General features: G+C 36.7%; 1 protein-coding gene across 1 annotated transcript in view; it reads left to right on the forward strand.

The window, feature by feature from the left end:
• Window positions 1-22,233, forward strand: part of LOC124776140 (cilia- and flagella-associated protein 57-like) — a 115,092-nt gene that overhangs the window by 80,161 nt on the left and 12,698 nt on the right. Inside the window, exons 6-7 of the mRNA XM_047250977.1 lie at window positions 201-416; window positions 495-674. Coding sequence (XP_047106933.1) covers window positions 201-416; window positions 495-674 — 396 coding nt within the window. The remainder of the gene's footprint in view (window positions 1-200; window positions 417-494; window positions 675-22,233) is intronic.

Below are 22,233 nucleotides of genomic sequence, written 5' to 3' on the forward strand. Positions count from 1 at the left end.
GACAGTTATTCCCTGGTGTCTCAAGAAACATCCTATCATCCTCTGCCTTCTTCTTGGCAATGTCTTCATGTAGCTTCCAACTGTTTAATGTTATGAATGTAAAGGCACATGACGATGGTGTAAAAGTCTGCAACATTTATTGTCATTTTTACCTAACTCAAAAGACTATGGAGCATCTGACAAAATACTTTAATTTTCAGGGAGAAGTTGAGCTTGAGGAATTACAAAAAAACACAACTGTCCTTGAACAGCAAATTGATGAACTGAAGAAAAAGTTAAATATAAAAAACTGTGAACTTGACACAGTACTTGCAAGTAATAAGACAAGTAAAGCATTACTGCAGCAGTTTCAGAAGGACCTACATGATTGTTCTGGCTTAGTCCAATATCCAAAAGAGCTCAGAATTGCTGTAAAGGCAAGTATTTCATCAAAACTAAACAATCATTTGTCACCTGTTTTGCTGAAAGTTAGGCTCAAATAATTTTCTTTGCAGTCCATGTACAACAGATATGGTTGTGACACAGATTTTCTATCTGTTTATGAACAAGATGTCAATGCAAAGAAGGAAATTCGACGACAGACAGAGTACCTTAAACAAACAATCTCAACTCTCCACACTCAAGCTTTCAAGAGTCATTCTAGAAAACATGGCAGTGTGGCAAAATTTATGGAGGTCAGTTGTTACACCCCTTCTTTATTTACGTAATAACATGAATAGAATATAGAAAACAGTATCCCTACAGCAGCACAGGCATTCACACACTTTCCTATGCAATACTAATTTCAGTGACTTGAATGTAGCTAATGAACTATTATGGTATACATTTTAGAAATGAATATGGTGCACTAGGTACTGAATAAAATATAGTTGAATATCTTAATCTGACACTGATGAGGGATCATTGAAATACAGGATGTATATTCTAATGTGAAAATATTTTGTTGAAAGTGACATATTAGGTCCAATATGCAAGTGTTTATATTAAGTAAATATACTGGATAATATCTTCACTAGTATATTAAGTATATAAATTTGCTATGGAGATTTAAGGCAGTGTATATAACACTAATTTGATATGTATAAAGGTTTATGTATTTTATGTTGGCTTATTTTTTGTTACATAGACAGTGCTTTTTGTGGTATGTGAAGTTGTACATGTTTTCCATTCAGTGGGAAATGTACCAAGGCAGAATATCTCCACTTGCTATAATACCATACCTAATAGAAATGCTATTTTCTTTTCTTTCTTTCTTTTACATGTACCTTATACAACATATTAAACCTACATCTACATGCATATTTTGCGAGCCACAGTACAGTGCATGACAAAGGGTACTTTTTACCACTGCAAGTCATTCCTATTCCTGTTCCACTTGCAAATGAAATGATGGTAGCGGTAGAATTATTCTACAGTCATCTTCTAACATCAGTTCTCTGAACTTTCTCAGTAATTTTGGTGAAAAGATTCCCTCCAGGTATTCCCATATGAGTTCACATAGCATTTCTGTAATAATCATGTGAAGAACAAAACTACTGGTAACAAATCTAGTAGCATGCCTCCAACTTGTTCTGATGTATTCCTTTAATCCTACTTTATGAGAATCCCACATATAAAAGCTGTACTCAAGACTGGGTTGCACAAGTGTTCTGTTTGTGGTCTCCTTTATAGATGAGTTACAGTTTCCTAGAATACTCCCAACAAAGCACAGTTTACCATTCACCTTCCCTACAAGAGACTTTAAGTGTTTGTTCCATGTCATATCACTTTGCAAAATAATGTCTAGATATTTAATCAAAGAGGCTGTGTCAAGCAACACACAACTAATACTGTATTCTGGCATTACAAGATAGTTGTTACTAGCCATCTGTTTTAACTTATGCTTTTCTACATTTAAAGCAAGCTACCATTCATCACACCAAAGAGAAATTCTTTCATAGCCATCTTGTACTCTCATCAACAATTACACTTCCCTGTACTTTACAGCACCATCAGCAGTTACACATTGCTGCTCACTAGAATGTGACAGATGAGCTTAGATGGCACATTGAACAGTTTGATACCACATTTTTGAGCTCATTGAGGCCATAACAACCACCCAAATTCCAATTAATAAGATAATTAAAATGTCAGTGCCAGTAACCACTACCTGGCAGATAATATAGTATACAAATGAATTTACCTTACTAACATATTAAAGCTGTAGAACTCTGTCAGTTGGTAGGAAAATCTGAAATTGTCACTTTATATTATAATTAGCATGTATTGAAATTTTGTTTTAATGATTTGCTCATTTTTTATTATCAGCCAAAGTACTTCACATTTACAGCTATTATTCATCTGTACGATCACAAATTTTCTGAATTATGAAACTTTATGTATTGTTGTCAGTCAGAACCTATAAACAATTGAGTAAAACTTATTTTCTGTTGAAATGTCAGACAGATTTTCTGTTAATACTGATAAAAATTTCTTTTTAATTAAACCCAAAAACATGAAGGGAATGCTGTACCTAATTTATTTATTATGTAACTAACAAAACTGTAAAAAAGTATTGTTTGTGTTGCATATTTGATGTAATTTCATGGGGTAAATGTGATATCTGAGAAATTTGCTTGTATGAGTCAAATTATAGCAATTGCAACATTTCCATCTACATTTTAAATTTACAAGATGTGATCATTTCTAATTGTAACTCATAATATTTGTAGTAATAACAAAGTTACTATAGTCATGAAATGTGTATAAGTGATCAAGTTATAGGAGATGCAGTTCACCATCAATCAGAGGTTTTTCCCCACATTGTTTATGTCACTGGGTGCAATAAATCTGCAATGAGAAGTATTAAGGTGTGCACATTTCTTATTTCACATTACATGCTTATTATAATTGAAATTTGAATCCAGTTCTTGGCAAGATCTCTATGACAATGAGCAGAACTCAAGTTAAGTACTCTGCACTACTGAGTTACACCATACACACAGCCTGTTTTAATTTGTTCTTGCTACTGACTACCATAAATTCATGTAATGACATTTTCATTTAAAGAAGGATAAGTTTTACCTAAAAAATGATTGGAATATTTAAGTGTCATCCAAAAGAAACAGAAATGTAACATTGCCCATCTACCAGACTGTTTATGTACACAGAGAACAAGAGTACTCCTGATGATACCTTTGTCTCTGCTGAACACTCGGCATCCAGAAGAATGTGTAGCAGTTTTCCTGCTTTTATTTCTTTGTTTGTTGCTCTTGGTGTTGATGTACTGCATTGCTACACTGGCTGAAAAATGGGGTTTGTAGTTTGGAGGCTGACCATGGTAAATAATGTAGCCGACAAATGCACAGTTACATTTCACTGACTTTTACTTTGACTTTACACAATCTGCCAATAATACAGAGTTATATATGTATGGCCAGTGCACTATTATTTAAACTTTTCATAAGCATCATTAATAATTTGTACGCGAACCTCCACATACTGCCACAATAGTTTCTTGTTGAAGATCTACGAACAGTAAAAACCTAACCACAAAGTTCACAGTTCTTGAAGAATAATCAGGTATGTATGGAGCAGACACTGTCATGGTTTTTACACACAGTCTAATTGTTTAACACTTATTACACTGTTAAGTTGAAGCACTGTTGTTCTAACCAGCACAGGTTACTTGTCTGAAACTCGTCTGTGGACTTACTGTCTGATGACCAAAAACTGAGCCCTTATATATCATCACAATAATAGGTACTGAAACTACACATTTATTCATGTTAAAATTGCAGAAATTACAATTTCAGAGGGGGTTAAATAGTGTGAATGAAAAAGCTGATGTTTTAGAAAATAAATCAATAGTTTTAGAAAATAAGTTTGCAGCTGAGTCAGCGAAACAATCAAAGAATGTTGATGACATCAGAGTAGAACAGAAGGCCATAGTGGAAAAGCTGTGTGTTAGGAGCTACCACTCAACAAAATGTTACCAGTTTAAACAAAAAAAAAATTTAAATGTAGAAAACAATATGCAAACTAATATAACTGTTTTAGAACAAAAAATTTTGGCAGTTCAGGAAAGCTGTATTAACAAAAATTTGTGTGCAAACAATGCTACTGCATGCGTCAACACTGCCATCTGATAATTTACTTTCAGTGCATTTTCTGCACCACAGCAGAAGTAGCTTTGTGTCAGATATGAATGACAATCAGAAGATTAAATTTGTTAAAAGATTTCTTGAAAGTGAAGCTTTGTCATGCGTAAATTTGAATTTACATCAGTGGAAAACATATCTGAGTTCTGAGAAAAGTTTTTAAAATTATTTTTGGTCAGCAGCAGAAGAGGCGAGAATGGTGCTAACTGTAGGAATAGGGATGGGGCTTTAAAGAGTTTTGTAAGAACTAACTTAGAAAATTAGCACATCTTGACAAACCTTTCAACAAAATGACCTTGATTGATGCACTTAAAAGGACACTACCAGAAAGATTGCAGTGGGATTTGGTATACAGAACTGATGTTTCTCTTAAACAGTTTTTATGATAGGTTGACAGGCTGAATAGGGCAGTAGAAAGAAGTATGTACCATAACAACAGGAATGACAGAAATCACAATGAGAGTAATCACAGAAGCAGAGATAATGGTAACTTCCATCAGGATCAAATTGTCAACAGAGAGAGCGATTGTGAGCAGCAGCAAGATAGGAATAATGGGAATAACCATGGGTATTATAATAGAAGAAACAATCATAAAAGTAACTATTTGGGAAACAGCTATTTGCCTCAATGAAAGTCCACAGTTTTCGGGTGAGGAAACATAACAAACACAGGAACCCTAAGTTACATTTGCAATTGGACAGTAATAACAGTGTTAATGATATGGCACATGTATCTGAAATTGAACAGAAGGAATATCAGATTTCCCATTTATGTTTGGTTAGAAGTTTTGGAATACTATGTTTAATTTTGGTGATGTAATTGCGAATCATAAACCAGAATGTGACAGCAGTGATAATTTTGGTGTAGTATGGCCTAAAGATTTCTCCTCTTGGGTGGAAAACAGTGTTGTTGATGTATGTAAATTAGGTGATGACTGTATTGGATCTGAACTAGGTGGTGGTATTTTTGATGTTGATGTGAGTGAGATCTGTGAAGTTATTGAGGTTGGTAAGCCTGAGACTGGTGGCTTATTGAAAACGAATGTAGGTGAGGTAAGTGACTTTGATGGAGATGAGACTTGAGTTATTAATGATGTTGTTGATGAAGTAATTTTGGAAGAATATGATGATGATGATGATGATGATGATGATGATGAGTATCAGGTATTTGTGGAGTTTACGAATAATGAAGTTACAGAGTTATTTGTGAGTACAGGTAAGGTAATTGTTGTATGCGATGATGTAAGTGAGAGTCATGGAATATCAGTCCAGTCAATGCAGTTTTTCATTAATGTCATGCAGAGTAATGATGCAAACAGAAAAGGTGAGGTATCTGTAAGCCTGGAGAACTTTTTGAAATGTGTTTGGGACCAGATTGATGACAACTTAAATAAAGGTACATTCTGGAGTAAGTTAGCTGTGGTTAGTCATAATTTGTACCCCATTTAATGAAATGGAGTGAAAGAGGATTGAAGCAGGAAGTGTAATTTTTGACAGTAATGTGTTTTGTGTACCTTCTGTAACAAGCGATGTTAGTAGTGCCATGGAATCTATTCACTGTGTTCAATCTTTACCTGACAACATGAGTAATCAAAGTAATGTTATGATACCTGTTAAGTAAATAAAACTTTGTGAAAACATTGTGGATGGAGTGTTTGATGAAATTGAAAGTGATCTTTTGGATGCAGTGTCACAACATAGTGGATGATTCAGATTTTAGGTGTCCTTACATTAAAACTAAGATTGATCAGTGGGAAGGCAACTGTTTGACTGATTCAGGTAGTCTGATTTCTGGTATATATGAACAATTTAGTAAAAAGATCAAGCATAGTAAGAATTTTGTGGCAATGCCGATTGTGGGTGTACAGATATGAGGCGCTACAGATAAGCAAAGCAAATGGGTGAAATCTCAGGTACTTTTAACTTTTAGTATACAAGACAAGACTTTTGAACATGGATGCTTAGTGATCCCTAGTCTGGAAGAAAACATAATTCTTGGCATGGAATGGAGAGTGGAAGTTGAGGCTTGTTTTGCATGGAGTGATGAAGAATTGTTTATTTTAGAACCTAAAAGTAATACTTATGTCAAAACTCATTTCTGTATTTTAAAAATGGGAAAAGTTTTAACTATCTGCAAAACATTGTGAACCAAAGTGAGTACCAGATGTTTCAAGTGATATAAATTTTGATGAAACTGAGAATCAGGATTTTGGAAGTGTAGTAGTTTTATTGTGGCGGAAGCTTAATGACCCTCAAAGGAACAACTTACGATTTTGTTATTGGAGTTTAGAAATGTGTTCACTGAAAGTCCAGGGAAATATCAGTGCATGGTTTACCTGAGAGATTACCAGCCTTTGTTTCTCAGGCCATATAGTATACCATTTTCAAAAAAGAAAGATGTAGAGAAAGAAATTCAGAAAATGGAAATGTGGGGAATAATTGAGAGAAGTAGGAGTGCTTACAATAATCCTTTGGTTGTGGTAAGTAAAAGAAATGGTGGACTCTAGCCATCTTAATAAGTTGCTTGTCAAACATGCCGAGAACATGTACGAGCTGTTACACAAATTTAATTATGTAAAATTCATAAGTAGTTTGGATTTGACCTCTGGATTTCACCAGATTCCACTTGAAATTAATTCTAGAAAGTATACTGTATTTCTTTTATGAAAGTAAGTGTTTTCAAATCTGTGTGGTACCATTTGGGCTAAATATGTCTGTACCTGAATTCATCAAAATAATTGTGTATGTTGATAACATTTTGGTTACTGAAAAGACTTGGGAACAACATTTGGATCTGTTAAGAGATGTGTTTTCAAAATTGGAGTTGAGTTTGAAAACAGGTAAGTGTAAATTTGGTGTGGAAGAAGTAAAATTTTTAGGACATGTTATACCTGAGAAAGGAATTGTGCCTGATGAAGAGAAACTTGATGCCATTGCTAATTTTCCTGATCCTTGCAACAAAAACCAGCTTAAATTATTTTTTGGGTTAACTGGATTCTATACAAAATTTTGAAGTGGCCAAGCTTTAATGCTTCATGCCTGTGTGAACTTTTGAAGAAGAATACTTTTTGGGATTGAAATCAGGAATGTCAAGATGCTTTCAATGAGATCAAAGGACAGTTGTGTCAAAGTCAGATATTGTTCAGACTGGATTTGTGTCTTCCTTTTTGAATTATGGCAGACAGTAGTGATGTTGGTTTGGGTGTTCAATTATTTCAGGAGGTTGAAGTTGAAGTGTTATTGAACATAGGTCACTTGCATTTGCTAGTAGAGCATTGCAGAAGCATGAAAAGACATACACTGTAACTTAGAAAGAACTTTTGGTTGTACATTGGGCATTCAACAAGTTTAAAAATTGTTAACTATATCAAAAAGTCATCATCTATAGTGTTCACAAAGCATTGTGTTATCTCCAGGTGTGTAAGCTTTACCATAACGGAATTACTTGCTGGGCCTTGTTTTTATAGCAGTTCAATTATGAAATCAGATACATTAAGGCCACAGACAATGTCGTTTCTGGTGCTTTGTTTAAGCTACTTCTAGGGAGTGACTTGACTCACCTAGCAACTTTAAAGAAGGAGAGAAAGAGATTAAAATTATGTATTTGAGATGTGTGAGAGAGGAAAAAAAGAGATCTTGAAAATTTGCAAAGACATCCACAGGTATAAAAATCATAATCAAAACTGAAAATTGGTTACAAGCATGTTGGGTAAGAAAGGAGGAGAAAAGATTGAACAATATTATAATGTACACAAAGGTATTTTACTCAGGAGACATAAGACTGACTCAGATGACTGGAAACTTTGTTGGCCAGAACAATGTATTGATACTTTAATTACTTATACACATGAGAGTTTTGGTCATTGTGGATCAACTAAATGTACCCAATAATTCAGGAAAACATCTATTTTTATAACACAGGAAGGAGAGTCAAGAAGAAGAATACCAACTGCGACAGATGTCAAAGAGTGAAGGTCAGTAACCAAACAAGTAGAGGTCAAATGCAAAACATGCTGCCTAATAGTAACTTAGACCTTGTGTCTGTGGACCTTTGCCTAGGTCTAAGAATGGGTTTTGTTACGTTTTTGTGGTGGGTGATGTATTTTTGAAGTTCATAAATCTGTTTCCTCTTAAGAAAGTACCAGTAAGCAAATAATTTCTAAGTTTGAAAACACATATTTTCATCAGATGGGTATTCCTAAAACAGTTTTATCTGACAATGGTTCTCAGTTTACATCACAAACTTGGAAAGATTTTGTTGGTAATGCAAAAATAAGACATATTCTAACCTCTGTGTGCCATCTGTTGAGTAATCACGCAGAAAGATATCTCAGAGAAATTGGAAGAGTGTTTTGAACATATTGTAGTAAGAATCACACCAGTTGGGTATATTATGTCAGTGATTTTGAGGCTGTTGTAAACAGCTTACAACAATCTTCAACAGGTTTTTTTGCCTTTGGAATAATGTTTAATCACAGACCAGCTAACTTTATTTCTGAGAATGTTGAGTTTCCACTATGTAAAATTCTGTCACCGCAAAAGAAAGAAGAGTGTGTCGGGGAGATGATGAAAAAGCAGGGAATAGGAGAAAGCAGAGACATGATGGCAAAGGCAGATTTTCTAAGTTTGAAGTAGGAGATCTTTTGTTGGTGAAAGCCAAAGAGAAATCTCAAGTGTTGACATCTGAGATAAAGAAATTCTTCGATATTTATATAGGACCATCTGAAATTCTTGAAAATCCACAGCATAATGCATACAGACTTATGTATCCTACATCTAAAAAGTTGTTTGTAGTACGCAATATCCCTGAGCTGAAAGCTTATGGACATGATCCATAAGTCCTTTATCAAGATGTACGATGATGTAAGAGGATGTAATTCTATAAAATCTGTCTTGTCTGTTCACTAAGTTTAAGTCTATGCCACACTATATTTGCTGGTTCATACAAATACATAATTCTGTTATCTAATACACACGTGCTTTAGATTTTTATACATGTTTGCCATGTGACTAAATGGGTAAATGATGTTATAATTTTGAAGTGGGACAATGCCATTAAATATCTAGTGACTTCTAATTTTAGGATGCTGTTAGTGTTAAATATTATTATTATTACTTTCCTTTCTCAGACGTTATGTCTTGTTCAAAATGGAAAGTGACGTGGACCTGGATCAAGCATGACTTTCTTTTAACTCTACAGTGTATGTTACATTGCATTTAGGAACTTTCGGGTAATTGAACATGTATCAATAATTACAGATTTCTGTAGTTGTATATATACATTTGGATGTAGCTGTATTGTGTTGATGTGCTGGTGGATATTGTGTGGTATGACTCCTGTAGTTGATAGTATAATTGATATGATATCAACTTCATCCTGATGCCACATATCCTTTCCTTCTTCAGCCAGTTGGATGTATTTTTCAATTTTTTCTCCTGTTTTCTGCAGTATGTTTGTTGTATTGGGTATGGATATTTCGATTAGTTGTGTTAATTTCTTCTTTTTATTGGTGAGTATGACGTCAGGTTTGTTATGTGGTGTTGTCTTATCTGTTATAATGGTTCTGTTCCAGTATAATTTGTATTCATCATTCTCCAGTACATTTTGTGGCACATACTTGTATGTGGGAATGTGTTGTTTTATTAGTTTATGTTGTATGGCAGGTTGTTGATGTATTATTTTTGATACATTGTCATGTCTTCTGGGGTACTCTGTATTTGCTAGTATTGTACATCCGCTTGTGATGTGATCTACTGTTTCTATTTGCTGTTTGCAAAGTCTGCATTTATCTGTTGTGGTATTGGGATCTTTAATAATATGCTTGCTGTAATATCTGGTGTTTATTGTTTGATCCTGTATTGCAATCATGAATCCTTCCATCTCACTGTATATATTGCCTTTTCTTAGCCATGTGTTAGATGCGTCTTGATCGATGTGTGGCTGTGTTAGATGATACGGGTGCTTGCCATGTAGTGTTTTCTTTTTCCAATTTACTTTCTTTGTATCTGTTGATGTTATGTGATCTAAATGGTTGTAGAAGTGGTTATGAAATTGCAATGGTGTAGCCGATGTATTTATATGAGTGACTGCTTTGTGTATTTTGTTAGTTTCTGTTCGTTCTATAAAGAATTTTCTTAAATTGTCTACCTGTCCATAATGTAGGTTTTTTATGTCGATAAATCCCCTTCCTCCTTCCTTTCTGCTTAATGTAAATCTTTCTGTTGCTGAATGTATGTGATGTATTCTATATTTGTGCCATTGTGATCGTGTAAGTGTATTGAGTGCTTCTAGGTCTGTGTTACTCCATTTCACTACCCGAAATGAGTAGGTCAATATTGGTATAGCATAGGTATTTATAGCTTTTGTCTTGATTCTTGCTGTCAATTCTGTTTTCAGTATTTTTGTTAGTCTTTGTTTATATTTTTCTTTTAGTTCTTCTTTAATATTTGTATTATCTATTCCTATTTTATGTCTGTATCCTAGATATTTATAGGCATCTGTTTTTTCCATTGCTTCTATGCAGTCGCTGTGGTTATCGGATATGTAATCTTCTTGTTTAGTGTGTTTTCCCTTGACTTTGCAATTTTTCTTACATTTGTCTGTTCCAAAAGCCATATTTATATCATTGCTTTATACTTCTGTTATCTTTAGTAATTGGTTGAGTTGTTGATTTGTTGCTGCCAGTAGTTTTAGGTCATCCATGTATAGCAAATGTGTGATTTTGTGTTGGTATGTTCCAGTAATATTGTATCCATAATTTGTATTATTTAGCATGTTGGATAGTGGGTTCAGAGCAAGGCAGAACCAGAAAGGACTTGATGAGTCTCCTTGGTATATCCCACGCTTAATCTGTATTGGCTGTGATGTGATATTATTTGGATTTGTTTGGATATTAAGTGTGGTTTTCCACTTTTTCATTACTATGTTTAGGAACTGTATCAATTTAGGATCTACTTTGTATATTTCCAATATTTGTAGTAACCATGAGTGGGTACACTATCAAAAGCTTTTGGGTAACTAATGTATGCGTAGTGTAGTGACCTTTTAGTTTTAGCTTGATACATCACCTCTGCATCTATTATCAGTTGCTCTTTACATCCTTGTGCTCCTTTGATACAGCCGTTTTGTTCTTCATTTATAATTTAGTTCTGTGTTGTATGTGTCATTAATTTCTGTGTAATGACTGAAGTTAATATTTTGTATATTGTTGGTAGGCATGTTATGGGGCGATATTTAGCTGGGTTTGCTGTGTCTGTTTGATCTTTAGGTTTCAGATAAGTTATTCCATGTGTAAGTGTATCAGGGAATGTGTATGGGTCTGAAATATAACTGTTAAATAATTTAGTTAGATGAGAATGTGTTGAGGTGAACTTCTTTAGCCAGAAATTTGCTATTTTATCTTTTCCAGGGGCTTTCCAATTGTGAGTAGAATTAATTGCTTGGGTGACTTCATGTTGCAAAATTACCACTTCAGGCATTTGTGGTATCATCTTGTATGTGTCTGTTTCTGCTTGTATCCACAGTGCATGCCTGTTATGTTGTACCGGGTTTGACCATATGTTGCTCCAGAAGTGTTCCATGTCTGTTATGTTTGGTGGATTGTCTATTTTAATGTGTGTGTTATCTATTGCCTGGTAAAATTCCCTTTGGTTTGTGTTGAATGTTTGGTTTTGTTTCCTTCTATTTTCACTTTTTTTGTATCTTCTAAGTCGTTTGGCCAATGCTTGTAACTTCTGCTTCTTTTCATCTAACTGCTCTATCGCTTCTTGTTGTGAGATTTTACCTAACCTTTTTGGTTTTTTGTCTGATATTTCATTTCTTATAAATTGTGTTAGCTGTCCGATGTCTTTCACAGTTTTTCTATTCTGATCTGTAGCCTGTGTTGCCATGCTGGTTTTGTGGATTTCTTCTGTGTGTTGGTTGGTTCTGATCTCTGCCTAGTGTGTATATTTAGTGTAGTGAGTGCTCCTACATAAACCAGTAGTTGTAACTCTTCCATAGTTGTATTTTCATTTATTTTGTTGTGTATGATTGTGTTGATAGTTGTTATTGTTGTTTCGACTTGTGGGTTATTTGGTGGCCTATGCAAGAATGGTCTAATGTCTGTATTTGTGTCTTTGTATTCTATATATGTCAACTGAAATTTTTCTTCTATAGCTAACATGTGTGTCACTTCGTGTTCTATTTGTGCTTGTTCTGGTGGCTGTCTTAAGATTTCGTTTTCCTCTGACTGTTTAATTGATGCGTGTTTTTCTTTGTTTGTTTGCTCTGGGATGTTTGAGTCCATTACTGTATTTTCTTCTTCTTCTGATTGCACATTATTTTGTTCCAGTATTTGTTGTACTTGTTGTTTGATGTTTTCTAATTCTGACTGGGTTATCCTGTTATTTCTGATTACTACACGGATCTGATCAGCTAGTCATTGTTCTGTTAAAAATTTTAATTCTGGGTATCTGGTAATGAATTTTGTGTATACTTGCGATCTCCAGTTGTGTTTGTTCCTAAGTTTGTTGCTTGGTAATAACAGAACATGAGGTGTCGATTAACTTCATCTGACCATCTCATCCTCTGTCTTTGTTTTCCTTCTAGAGTGGTTGCAGGAAGCATATCCTGCAAAACACCTCTATTTGGATTTAAATCATTTTCCGTGTGGCCAGCAGTGTCGTTACTATTGTGGACGGGCATAGGGTTCAAGCGTCGTCCCCTACCATGACAGCGCTTATCCGAGGCTTCTTTAGTTCTGTCCTGAACCAACTAATCACACTAAAAGGGGGGTTAGCCCTATTAGTGGTTTGTTCTTTTCGTTACCTTTTACGACTGGCAGAACATACCGGAGGCCTATTCTTTTCCTGGGCCTCCACGGGGTTTATTATTATTATTTCTTTCTTTTCTCAGATGTTATGTTTGGTCAAAAATGGAAAGTGACGCGGACCTTGATCAAGCGTGACTTCCTTTTAACTGTACGGTATATGTTATATTGCATTAAGGAACTTTCGGGTGATTGAACATGTATCAATAATTACGGATTTCTGTAGTTGTATATATAAGTTTGGATGTAGCTGTATTGCATTGATGTACTGGTGGATATTGCGTGGTATGACTCCTGTAGTTGATAGTATAATTGGTATAATGTCAACTTTATCCTGATGCCACATGTCCTTGACTTCCTCAGCCAGTTGGAAGTATTTTTCAATTTTTTCTCCTGTTTTCTTCAGTATATTTGTTGTATTGGGTATGGATATTTCGATTAGTTGTGTTAATTTCTTCTTTTTATTGGTGAGTGTGATGTCAGGTTTGTTACGTGGTGTTGTTTTATCTGTTATAATGGTTCTGTTCCAGTATAATTTGTATTCATCATTCTCCAGTACATTTCATTATTATTATTACTGTTATTATTATTCTTATTATTATTATTCCTGTGTACTCTGCAGAAAGTGATTTAATTGGTCAGGAACTCCTTTGAGTAAAGTCATGGATGCTGGGGTAAACTGAGTGAAGGCTTTTTTCATTCAGTGTACTGTAAAAAATCTTGAAATTTCATATGTGCAAACCAAACACACGTTTGTTAAACACAGAATTTGTATGCCAGTACATTGTGGACTATGGACCATACCTAATTTTGTAGGCATTTGTCAGATGCTCCATCTGTGCAGTCCAACTTGTCTTACTTGTGTACATAATTTCTTTTAATGTGTTAATTGCTAAGTGAATTTTACTTTGAGTTATCTTTAGTATATATATGTATATTACTTTACCAGTGCATTTTTTCATTGTATTTAGCTCTGTTTATTAATTTACCATATGTGCAAACACTTTTTAATCCATTGTGATGTAAACCCTGAATACTTCTTTTTATCAATATAGGTAGGCAAAAAATATGCTGCGTGATGTGAGGGAGGTATTGAACAGCATACTTAGCACACAAAACAATGTTCCAGAATTGAATGTGAAAGCTAGACCGGAAGTTACCCATGTGTTGGAGCATGTGATGAGAAATCTAGGGAGGAAACTGAAAGATGTTGGTGGATCCACTCCCACACTCCTGTATGGCTGCACCCTTGTTGGTTCAGTCGACTTTCAAGTGATCATAGATGCTGGGTAATGTACTCAAGCATCTGTCAGCTACTCAGTTTTGTAACTGAGATTTGTGAATTTTTGGCCAAGAAATTGTCCTATTTGCAAGATTCTTGTATTTATATAAACTATGAGGAAATATTTGTTTAGAAAAGAAGTCACTGCTATGGACAGTGTTATTCCATATAAATGTATGTTTATTCATGTAGGGATATTAACTTCCCAATACATTATGTAACATTAAATCTTGTTTGACTCGAGTGTAATGTTGTGAAAGGTTGATGTACTATGACTGATGTTTCGTTATGTTCTACACAGAAATCTGAAAACTTAAAAAGTTCAGGAATATATTCTATGAACCATGTTGTAAATAATTACCAGAATGTGATAAAATTAGGCACTGTTAGGTTAGTAGTCATACATTTCAAAGAATTTTCTTATCTCAACACTCAGCATGTATTTTTTAAAACTGTAAATGAATCTTCTAGGCTTCTATGTACATAGGTTAGTGTGTATGAAAAATTAGCAAATAGTGTGGAAGACATTTACATTTGTGATCATAAAGTGTGTATAGACTGTATAACAACTATTGATGACTCTGATTACCTGATTACTGCATTGTTGTATCTCATTGGAACTTGAGTTGTGTGCAAACTAATGTTTAGCTCTGTTCTGGGTACGCCTGGTCATCACGACTGTGTGTATGTATTCAAGGATTTGTGTTTCACAGGAATGATATTTTCTAAACCCATGTTGACTGTGTGTCAATAGACCATTTTGTTCGAAGTAATTCATAATGTTCAAACACAATATATGTTCTAAAATCCTGCTGCATATCGACGTTAATGATATGGGCCTGTAATTTAGTGGATTACTCCTACTACCTTTCTTGAATATTGGTGTGACCTGTGCAACTTTCCAGTTTTTGGGTACGGATCTTTTGTCGAGCAAAGGGTTGTCTATGATTTTTAAGTATGGAGCTAATGCATCAGCACACTCCGAAAGGAATCGAAATGGTATACAGTCAGGACCAGAAGATTTGCTTTTATTAAGTGATTTAAGTCACTTCACTACTCCGAGGGTATTTACTTCTATGTTACTCATGTTGGCAGCTGTTCTCGATTTGAATTCTGTGATATTTACTTCGTCTTCTTTTGTGAAGGCATTTAGGAAGGCTGTGTTTACTAACTCCGCTTTGGGAGCACTGTCTTAGATGATATCTCCATTGCTATTGCACAAAGAAGGCATTGATTGTTTCTTGCCGCTATCATACTTCACATAAGACCAGAATCTCTTTGGATTTTCTTCCAGGTTTCGAGACAAAGTTTTGTTGTGGAAACTGTTATAGGCATCTTACATTGAAGTCCGCACTAAATTTTGAGCTTCTATAAAAGATCACCAATCTTGGGGATTTTGCATCTGTTTAAATTTGGCATGTTTGTTTTGTTGTTTCTGCAACAGTGTTCTAATCTGTTTTGTGTACCAAGGAGGATCAGCTCCGTAGTTTGTTCATTTATTTGGTGTAAATCTCTCAGTTGCTGCTGATACTATTTCTTTGAATTCAAGCCATGTCTGGTCTACAATTATATTATTAATTTGTAATGAGTGGAGATTGTCTCTTAGGAAGGCATGAAGTGAATTTTTATCTGCTTTTTTGAATAGGTATATTTTTTGCTTATTTTTCGAGGATTTGGGGATTACATTATTCAGTCTTGCTACGACAACTCTGTGTTCACTAATCCCTGAATTGGTATTGATGCTCATTATTAACTCAGGATTATTTGTTGCTAAGAGGTCAAGTGTGTTTTCACAACTGTTTACTATTTGCGTGGGCTCATGAGCTAACTGCTTGAAATAATTTTCAGAGAATGTGTTTAGCACAATTTCGAATGATATTTTATGTGTACCTCCAGAATTAAACATGTATTTTCGCCAACATATCAAGGGTGAATTAAAGACACCACCAACTATTATCGTATGTGTCGGGTACATGTTTGAAATCAAACTCAAGTGATTGAAGTCCTTCTTGTGTTTTTCCGAGACTCTCTAACCTAAAAAAGTGCCCAGCTCACACCACACAGCCCCCTGCTACCCATGTAGCCAACTCCTGCGTATATTGGACACCTGACCTATTCAGCAAAACCCAAAACCCAACCACCCTTTGGTGTAAGTCGAGGAATGTGCAGCCTACACGGTTGCAGAACCATCTGAGCCTCTGATTCAGACTCTCCACTTGGCTCTGTACCAGAGGTCTGCAATCGGTCCTGTCAACTATGCCTCAAATGGTCAGCTCTGCTTTCATGTTGCAAGCAAGACTGGCAGCCTTTACCACTTCTGTTAGCTGCTCAAAACCAGAGAGAATCTCTTCTGATCCAAAGTGACACACATCATTGGTACCGATGTGAGCAACCACCTGCAGTTGGCTGCACCCTGTGGTCTTCATGGCATCTGGGAGGACCCTTTCCACATCTGGAATGACTCCACCTGATAGGCACATGGATTGCACCTTGGTTTTCTTATCCTTCTTGTCAGCCAAGTCCCTAAGGGCCCTGTAATGCGCCCAATGTTGGAGCTCCCAGCTACCAATAATCCCACCCTCTGCGATTGCTCGGATCTTGCAGGCTGAGTGGTTTCCTCTAAAACAGGACAGGTGACAGCATTTGGCTCAGCGACAGTGTCAGCCACAGACAGAACCTGGAACCTGTTTGTCAGACAAACCGGGGAGGCCTTTTACATGTGGCTGCCTGGGAAGTCTTTCCCCACCTGCTTCGCCCCGGGGCAACCTCCCACTCGACCACTCAGCCTCAGTGTGAGCAGTAACCACGTTGGCCACTGGTGATTTGCTGGACGTCCATTGGATCCCCACAGCCAGCCCACAACAGTGGTGCCCATCCACTGCAGCCTCAAGCTATGTAATCATAGCCATCACAGCCTGAAGCTGAGAGTGAAGTGTCACCAACTCAGCTCACATCTGTACACAACAATCGCAGTCCCTGTCCATACTAAAGACTGTGGAAAACCAAACTATGCAGATAAATGGACTATCGGCATGCACTGCGCAACTCTACTCTAGACCCTGATTGAAATGCATGAACTGTGTCTAGTAATACGCAGATATTCAAAAACCTAATTACCGAAGCACTCAGGTGAAACTAAATAATTTTTCCCCGATTAGGAACTTGTAATATGTCACAAAATTGGTTTACTTTCTGATGCAAATGAAAACGTGACAACTGTAGCTATTAGATGTTAAATTTACACGCAGAAACTCAAGAAACTAAACTATCAAAACACACAGATGATACAATAAAATTCACTCCTGATTAGGAACTTGTGAATGACACAAAAGCAGCTACTTCCCTGTTGCTGCGTCTATCTTGGTCGGCTACTGCTGCCTGACTGACTGGCTGACTAGCGGCAACCTCTGATTTATGTGGCTGATTGATTTTGTGCTATACTCCCACTTGTGACTGAATATATTCTTCTGGTCAGTAACCATCGTCGTGAGTTTTTTGATTTGGCTCACTCATCGTACACTTAGGCTCTGAATTTTTTTTCTTCTCTTTTGATGATTTTGAAGGTGTGACTTTATAGATGTAAACTTGCTTGTAATTCTAGTACTTTACACTGCCTCTGCACTTATTTCTATAGTCTAGTGTCATAATGTTGCAGTTTTGAGTTTGTCTCATTTGTCTTGGGACAGAATGTTCCACAGATCTGAACACCTGAGTGTGATGTCCTCATATATGTATAGATTATAATGAGTGTAGCAGATATTTTTCTTACATTTTCTGTAATAAGTTATGTACAGATACTTCTATACATCTGAATTCTACTTTATGATGGTTAATATGCTCATACTTGTATTTCTTATGTTTGTAGGAGCACTTTTGTCTTATGTTCATTTACATTAGGTTATTACAGCAACATTTTTCTATAATATTTTATTATTCATTTTTACATGTCCTTATCAACACTTAAATCTCATTCATTGCAATACTAGATTAGACCATTCTGTATGAAGCCAGATACGTTTTGTCCATAATTTTGGAAATTGTCACCATATATTAATTTTGCCATTTCACTACTCAGGTTTCACACTTATTTGGACTATAGACAAATTGTAAGGAAGAAAAACTCTTTGTTGTAATCAGAAATTTGTCAGTGCTATGTATTTCCTTCTGTACCTTTTGCAATTCTCTGTAAGTTAACCTATACTTACATTCATAGGGAAGTGATGATACAATCTAAAATTTTCTTGTAATTTTTGAATTTAACTTTGACAATCTCTGTTCTACCTCTTGGCATCATTTTAAACACTGTTTGGTAAACCTTATAGTAGGTCACAAAATATTGTCAATACATTGTTTACAGATTATGTGGGGGGATGTTGCAACAGGACATCCTCCCCTAGCATTACTTTTCCTCAACAGTAGTTATTGTTACCAGTATTAGTTTTCAAATTTTGGACAGGTCAGTATTATCTCAGTTGCTTTTCCAAAACCTTTCATATAATTTTATGCATAGTATATCTAAAAAGAAAGATGATGAAACTTACCAGACAAAAGCGCTGGCAGGTCGATAGACACACAAACAAACACAAACATACACACAAAATTCTAGCTTTCGCAACCAATGGTTGCCTCGTCAGGAAAGAGGAAAGGAGAAGGAAAGACAAAAGGATATGGGTTTTAAGGGAGAGGGTAAGGAGTCATTCCAATCCCGGGAGCGGAAAGACTTACCTTAGGGGGAAAAAAGGACAGGTATACACTCGCACACACACACATATCCATCCACACATACACAGACATAAGCAGACATTTGTAAATTATCAGGAGAAAGAAAACTGGCGTTCTACGGATCGGAGCGTGGAATGTCAGATCCCTTAATCGGGCAGGTAGGTTAGAAAATTTAAAAAGGGAAATGGATAGGATGAAGTTAGATATAGTGGGAATTAGTGAAGTTCGGTGGCAGGAGGAACAAGATTTCTGGTCAGGTGACTACAGGGTTATAAACACAAAATCAAATAGGGGTAATGCAGGAGTAGGTTTAATAATGAATAGGAAAATAGTACCAGCACAGCAAGGCCGTTTTGGTTATTGTTACAAGGCCAGATCAGTCAATCATCCAGACTGTTGCCCTTGCAACTACTGAAAAGGCTGCTGCCCCTCTTCAGGAACTACACGTTTGTCTGGCCTCTCAACAGATACCCCTCCGTTGTGGTTGCACCTACGGTACGGCTATCTGTATCGCTGAGGCACGCAAGCCTCCCCACCAACGGCAAGGTCCATGGTTCATGGGGGGCTCAAGTAAAGTACTAGACTCAAATTATTTACCTATATAAAATATAAACTCATGCAACAAAAGTAGTGGGACACCACCTAATATTCTGTAGAACCCCCTTTTGCCCAGTGTAGTGCAGCAACTGAACATGGCATGGACTCAACAAGTTGTTGAGAGTCCCCTCTAGAAATAATGAGCCATGCTGCCTTTACAGCCATCCATAATTGTGAGAGTTTTGTTGGTACAGGATTTTGACCTTATGGAATGTCCCATAAATGTTTGGTGGGATTCATGTCTGGCAATGAGTGATCAAATCATTCACTTGAATTGTTCAGATTGTTCTTCAAACCAATGATGATGGCCTGGTGACATGTTTGGGAACATGAAGTCCATAAATGGCTACAGATGATATTGAAGTAGTTGAACATAGCCATTTCCAGGCAATGATAGGTTCAGTTAGACCAGAGGACCCAGCTCATTCCATGTAAACTCAGCACACACGGTTATGGAGCCAACACCAGCTATCTTAGTGCCTTGTTGACAACTTGGGTCCATGGCTTCATGGAGTCTGTGAAACACTCAAACCTTACAATCAGCTCTTACCAACTGAAATCAGGCCTCATCCGACCAGGAGTTTTCCAGTCCTCTAGGATCCAACAGATATGGTTACGAGCCCAGGAGAGGTGCTGCAGGTGATGCCATGCTATCAGCAAAAGCACTCACATCAATCGTCTGCTGCCATAGCCCATTAACATCACATTCCACCACACTGCCCTAATGAATATGTTCATTATACTGCTGCCCCTACTAATTTCTGCAGTTATTTCATGCATTGTTGCTTGTCTGTTAGCACTGACAACTCTACACAAATGCTGCTGCTCTCAGTTGTTAAGTGAAGGGCATCAGCCACTGAACTGTCTGTGGTGAGAAGTAATACCTGAAATTTGGTATTCTCAGTACACTCTCCAAGCTGCAGATCTTGAAATACTGAATTCCCTAACATTTTTGAAATGTAAAGTTCTGTGCATCTAACTCTAACTACCATTCCACATTCAAAGTCTGTTAATTCCCATCATGCAGCCATAATCACATTGGGAATCTTTTTGCATGAATCACCTGAGTGCAAATGACAGCTATGCCAATGCATTGCCCTTTTGTATCATGCATACACGATACAACTGCTGACTGTATAAGGGCATATAGCTATCCCATGACTTCTATCACCCCAATGTACTCAGTTGCATGTGCAACTAATCGCCATCATAGAGTCTGTTTCCACACAGACTGAAATATTCTGTTGTCAGACAAATTTACATGGGAGGTAGTACAACAGATGTCAATAATCACTAACCAATCTCACTACTAGCTGCCCCTTGAGGACATTGGTAAATACAGAGGGGTCCAAAAGAATGTATCCACTGTTTAAAAGTCCATAACTTGCAAACTAATTGACGGAGGTGTCTCATTTTTGGTGAAAGTGTAGCTTAAAGTTCAACTTAAAGATATCACTGTAGGTGTTAGAAATGGTAACCATTAACATCCACACATAAATGATGTCGCCAAACTGCAGCACAAACTACTGACTGCAACATGTTCAGTTGGATATTTGCACATGAATGTACGATGGATTCTCGAAGTTCATCCAGTGTGAGTGGCTTTTGTCGATAAACGATGTCCTTTAGGGTTCCCCACAGGTAAAAGTCCAGAGGAGTTAGGTCTGGGGAACATGTTGGGTACTCCACAGCACCTCTACGGCCTATCTATCTTCCTAGTAGATTTTCGTCGAGATACACCCTAACACGATTTTGGTAGTGGGCTGGGGCACCATCTTGTTGAAAGTAAAGTCTTCCATCTCCATACAAGTCTCGGATGGCAGGTAAAATGGATGTCTGAAGCTTCTGAAGGTACACCTCACCAGTAACTGCCGTCTGAGAAGAATGGCCCAATCAAGCCCTGGTAAGACAACCCACACCACACATTCACTCCTGGCAAATTCACGGCTGTGTCTACATGGACGTTTGGATTTTCAGTGGCCCAGTAGATGCAATTGTGGTGATTTACTGTACCACTGAGTTTGAACTGTGCTTCATCAGACCACAAAATCATCTCTGCAAACTCTGCATCGTTGCACACCGTGTTAGTAAACCACTCTCAGTACTCCATTCTACGATCTCAGTCATCCTCATTCATTGCATGTAGCAAATCATGGGATGTAGCACTTCCACTTTGCTGTCTTCACAATTCGCCAAACACTTGAGCAACTCACTCCAGTTTCACGGGCACACTGTCTCACAGACTTCTGTGGTGAGCGAGTGAATTGTCGTAACATACGACGGGAGATAGCTGGACTTGTTACTGTTACAGGTCGTCCAGATCATTGTTTGTGTACATCTTTAACACAGCCTTCGGCTTTGAATTTGTCTCGATTGCAAATCGTTAAACGTGTCGGTGACTGTGTCTGATACTCATTTCGCCATTGCTGTTGATCCTCATTAATGTTTTCGTACTTAAAATACCACTTCAAAAGTGACTTCCTTTCATCGAATGTAAGCCTTGCGCCAGCCATGTTTACTTGAGTAGCTAGGTGCAACTAAGAACAAAATACTGATTATCTGGCAACTTTCATCTGACAAAACAAAACAACGCAATATAATGCTTGGGTGGCGATTGCCGGAACTACAAACTATTACACTACCAAAGAAAGATGAGACAACTTCGTCAATTAGTTTGCCAGTG

Source organism: Schistocerca piceifrons, chromosome 2 (genome assembly GCF_021461385.2).
Source record: "Schistocerca piceifrons isolate TAMUIC-IGC-003096 chromosome 2, iqSchPice1.1, whole genome shotgun sequence".
In the NCBI taxonomy this organism is placed as follows: Eukaryota; Metazoa; Arthropoda; class Insecta; order Orthoptera; family Acrididae; genus Schistocerca; species Schistocerca piceifrons.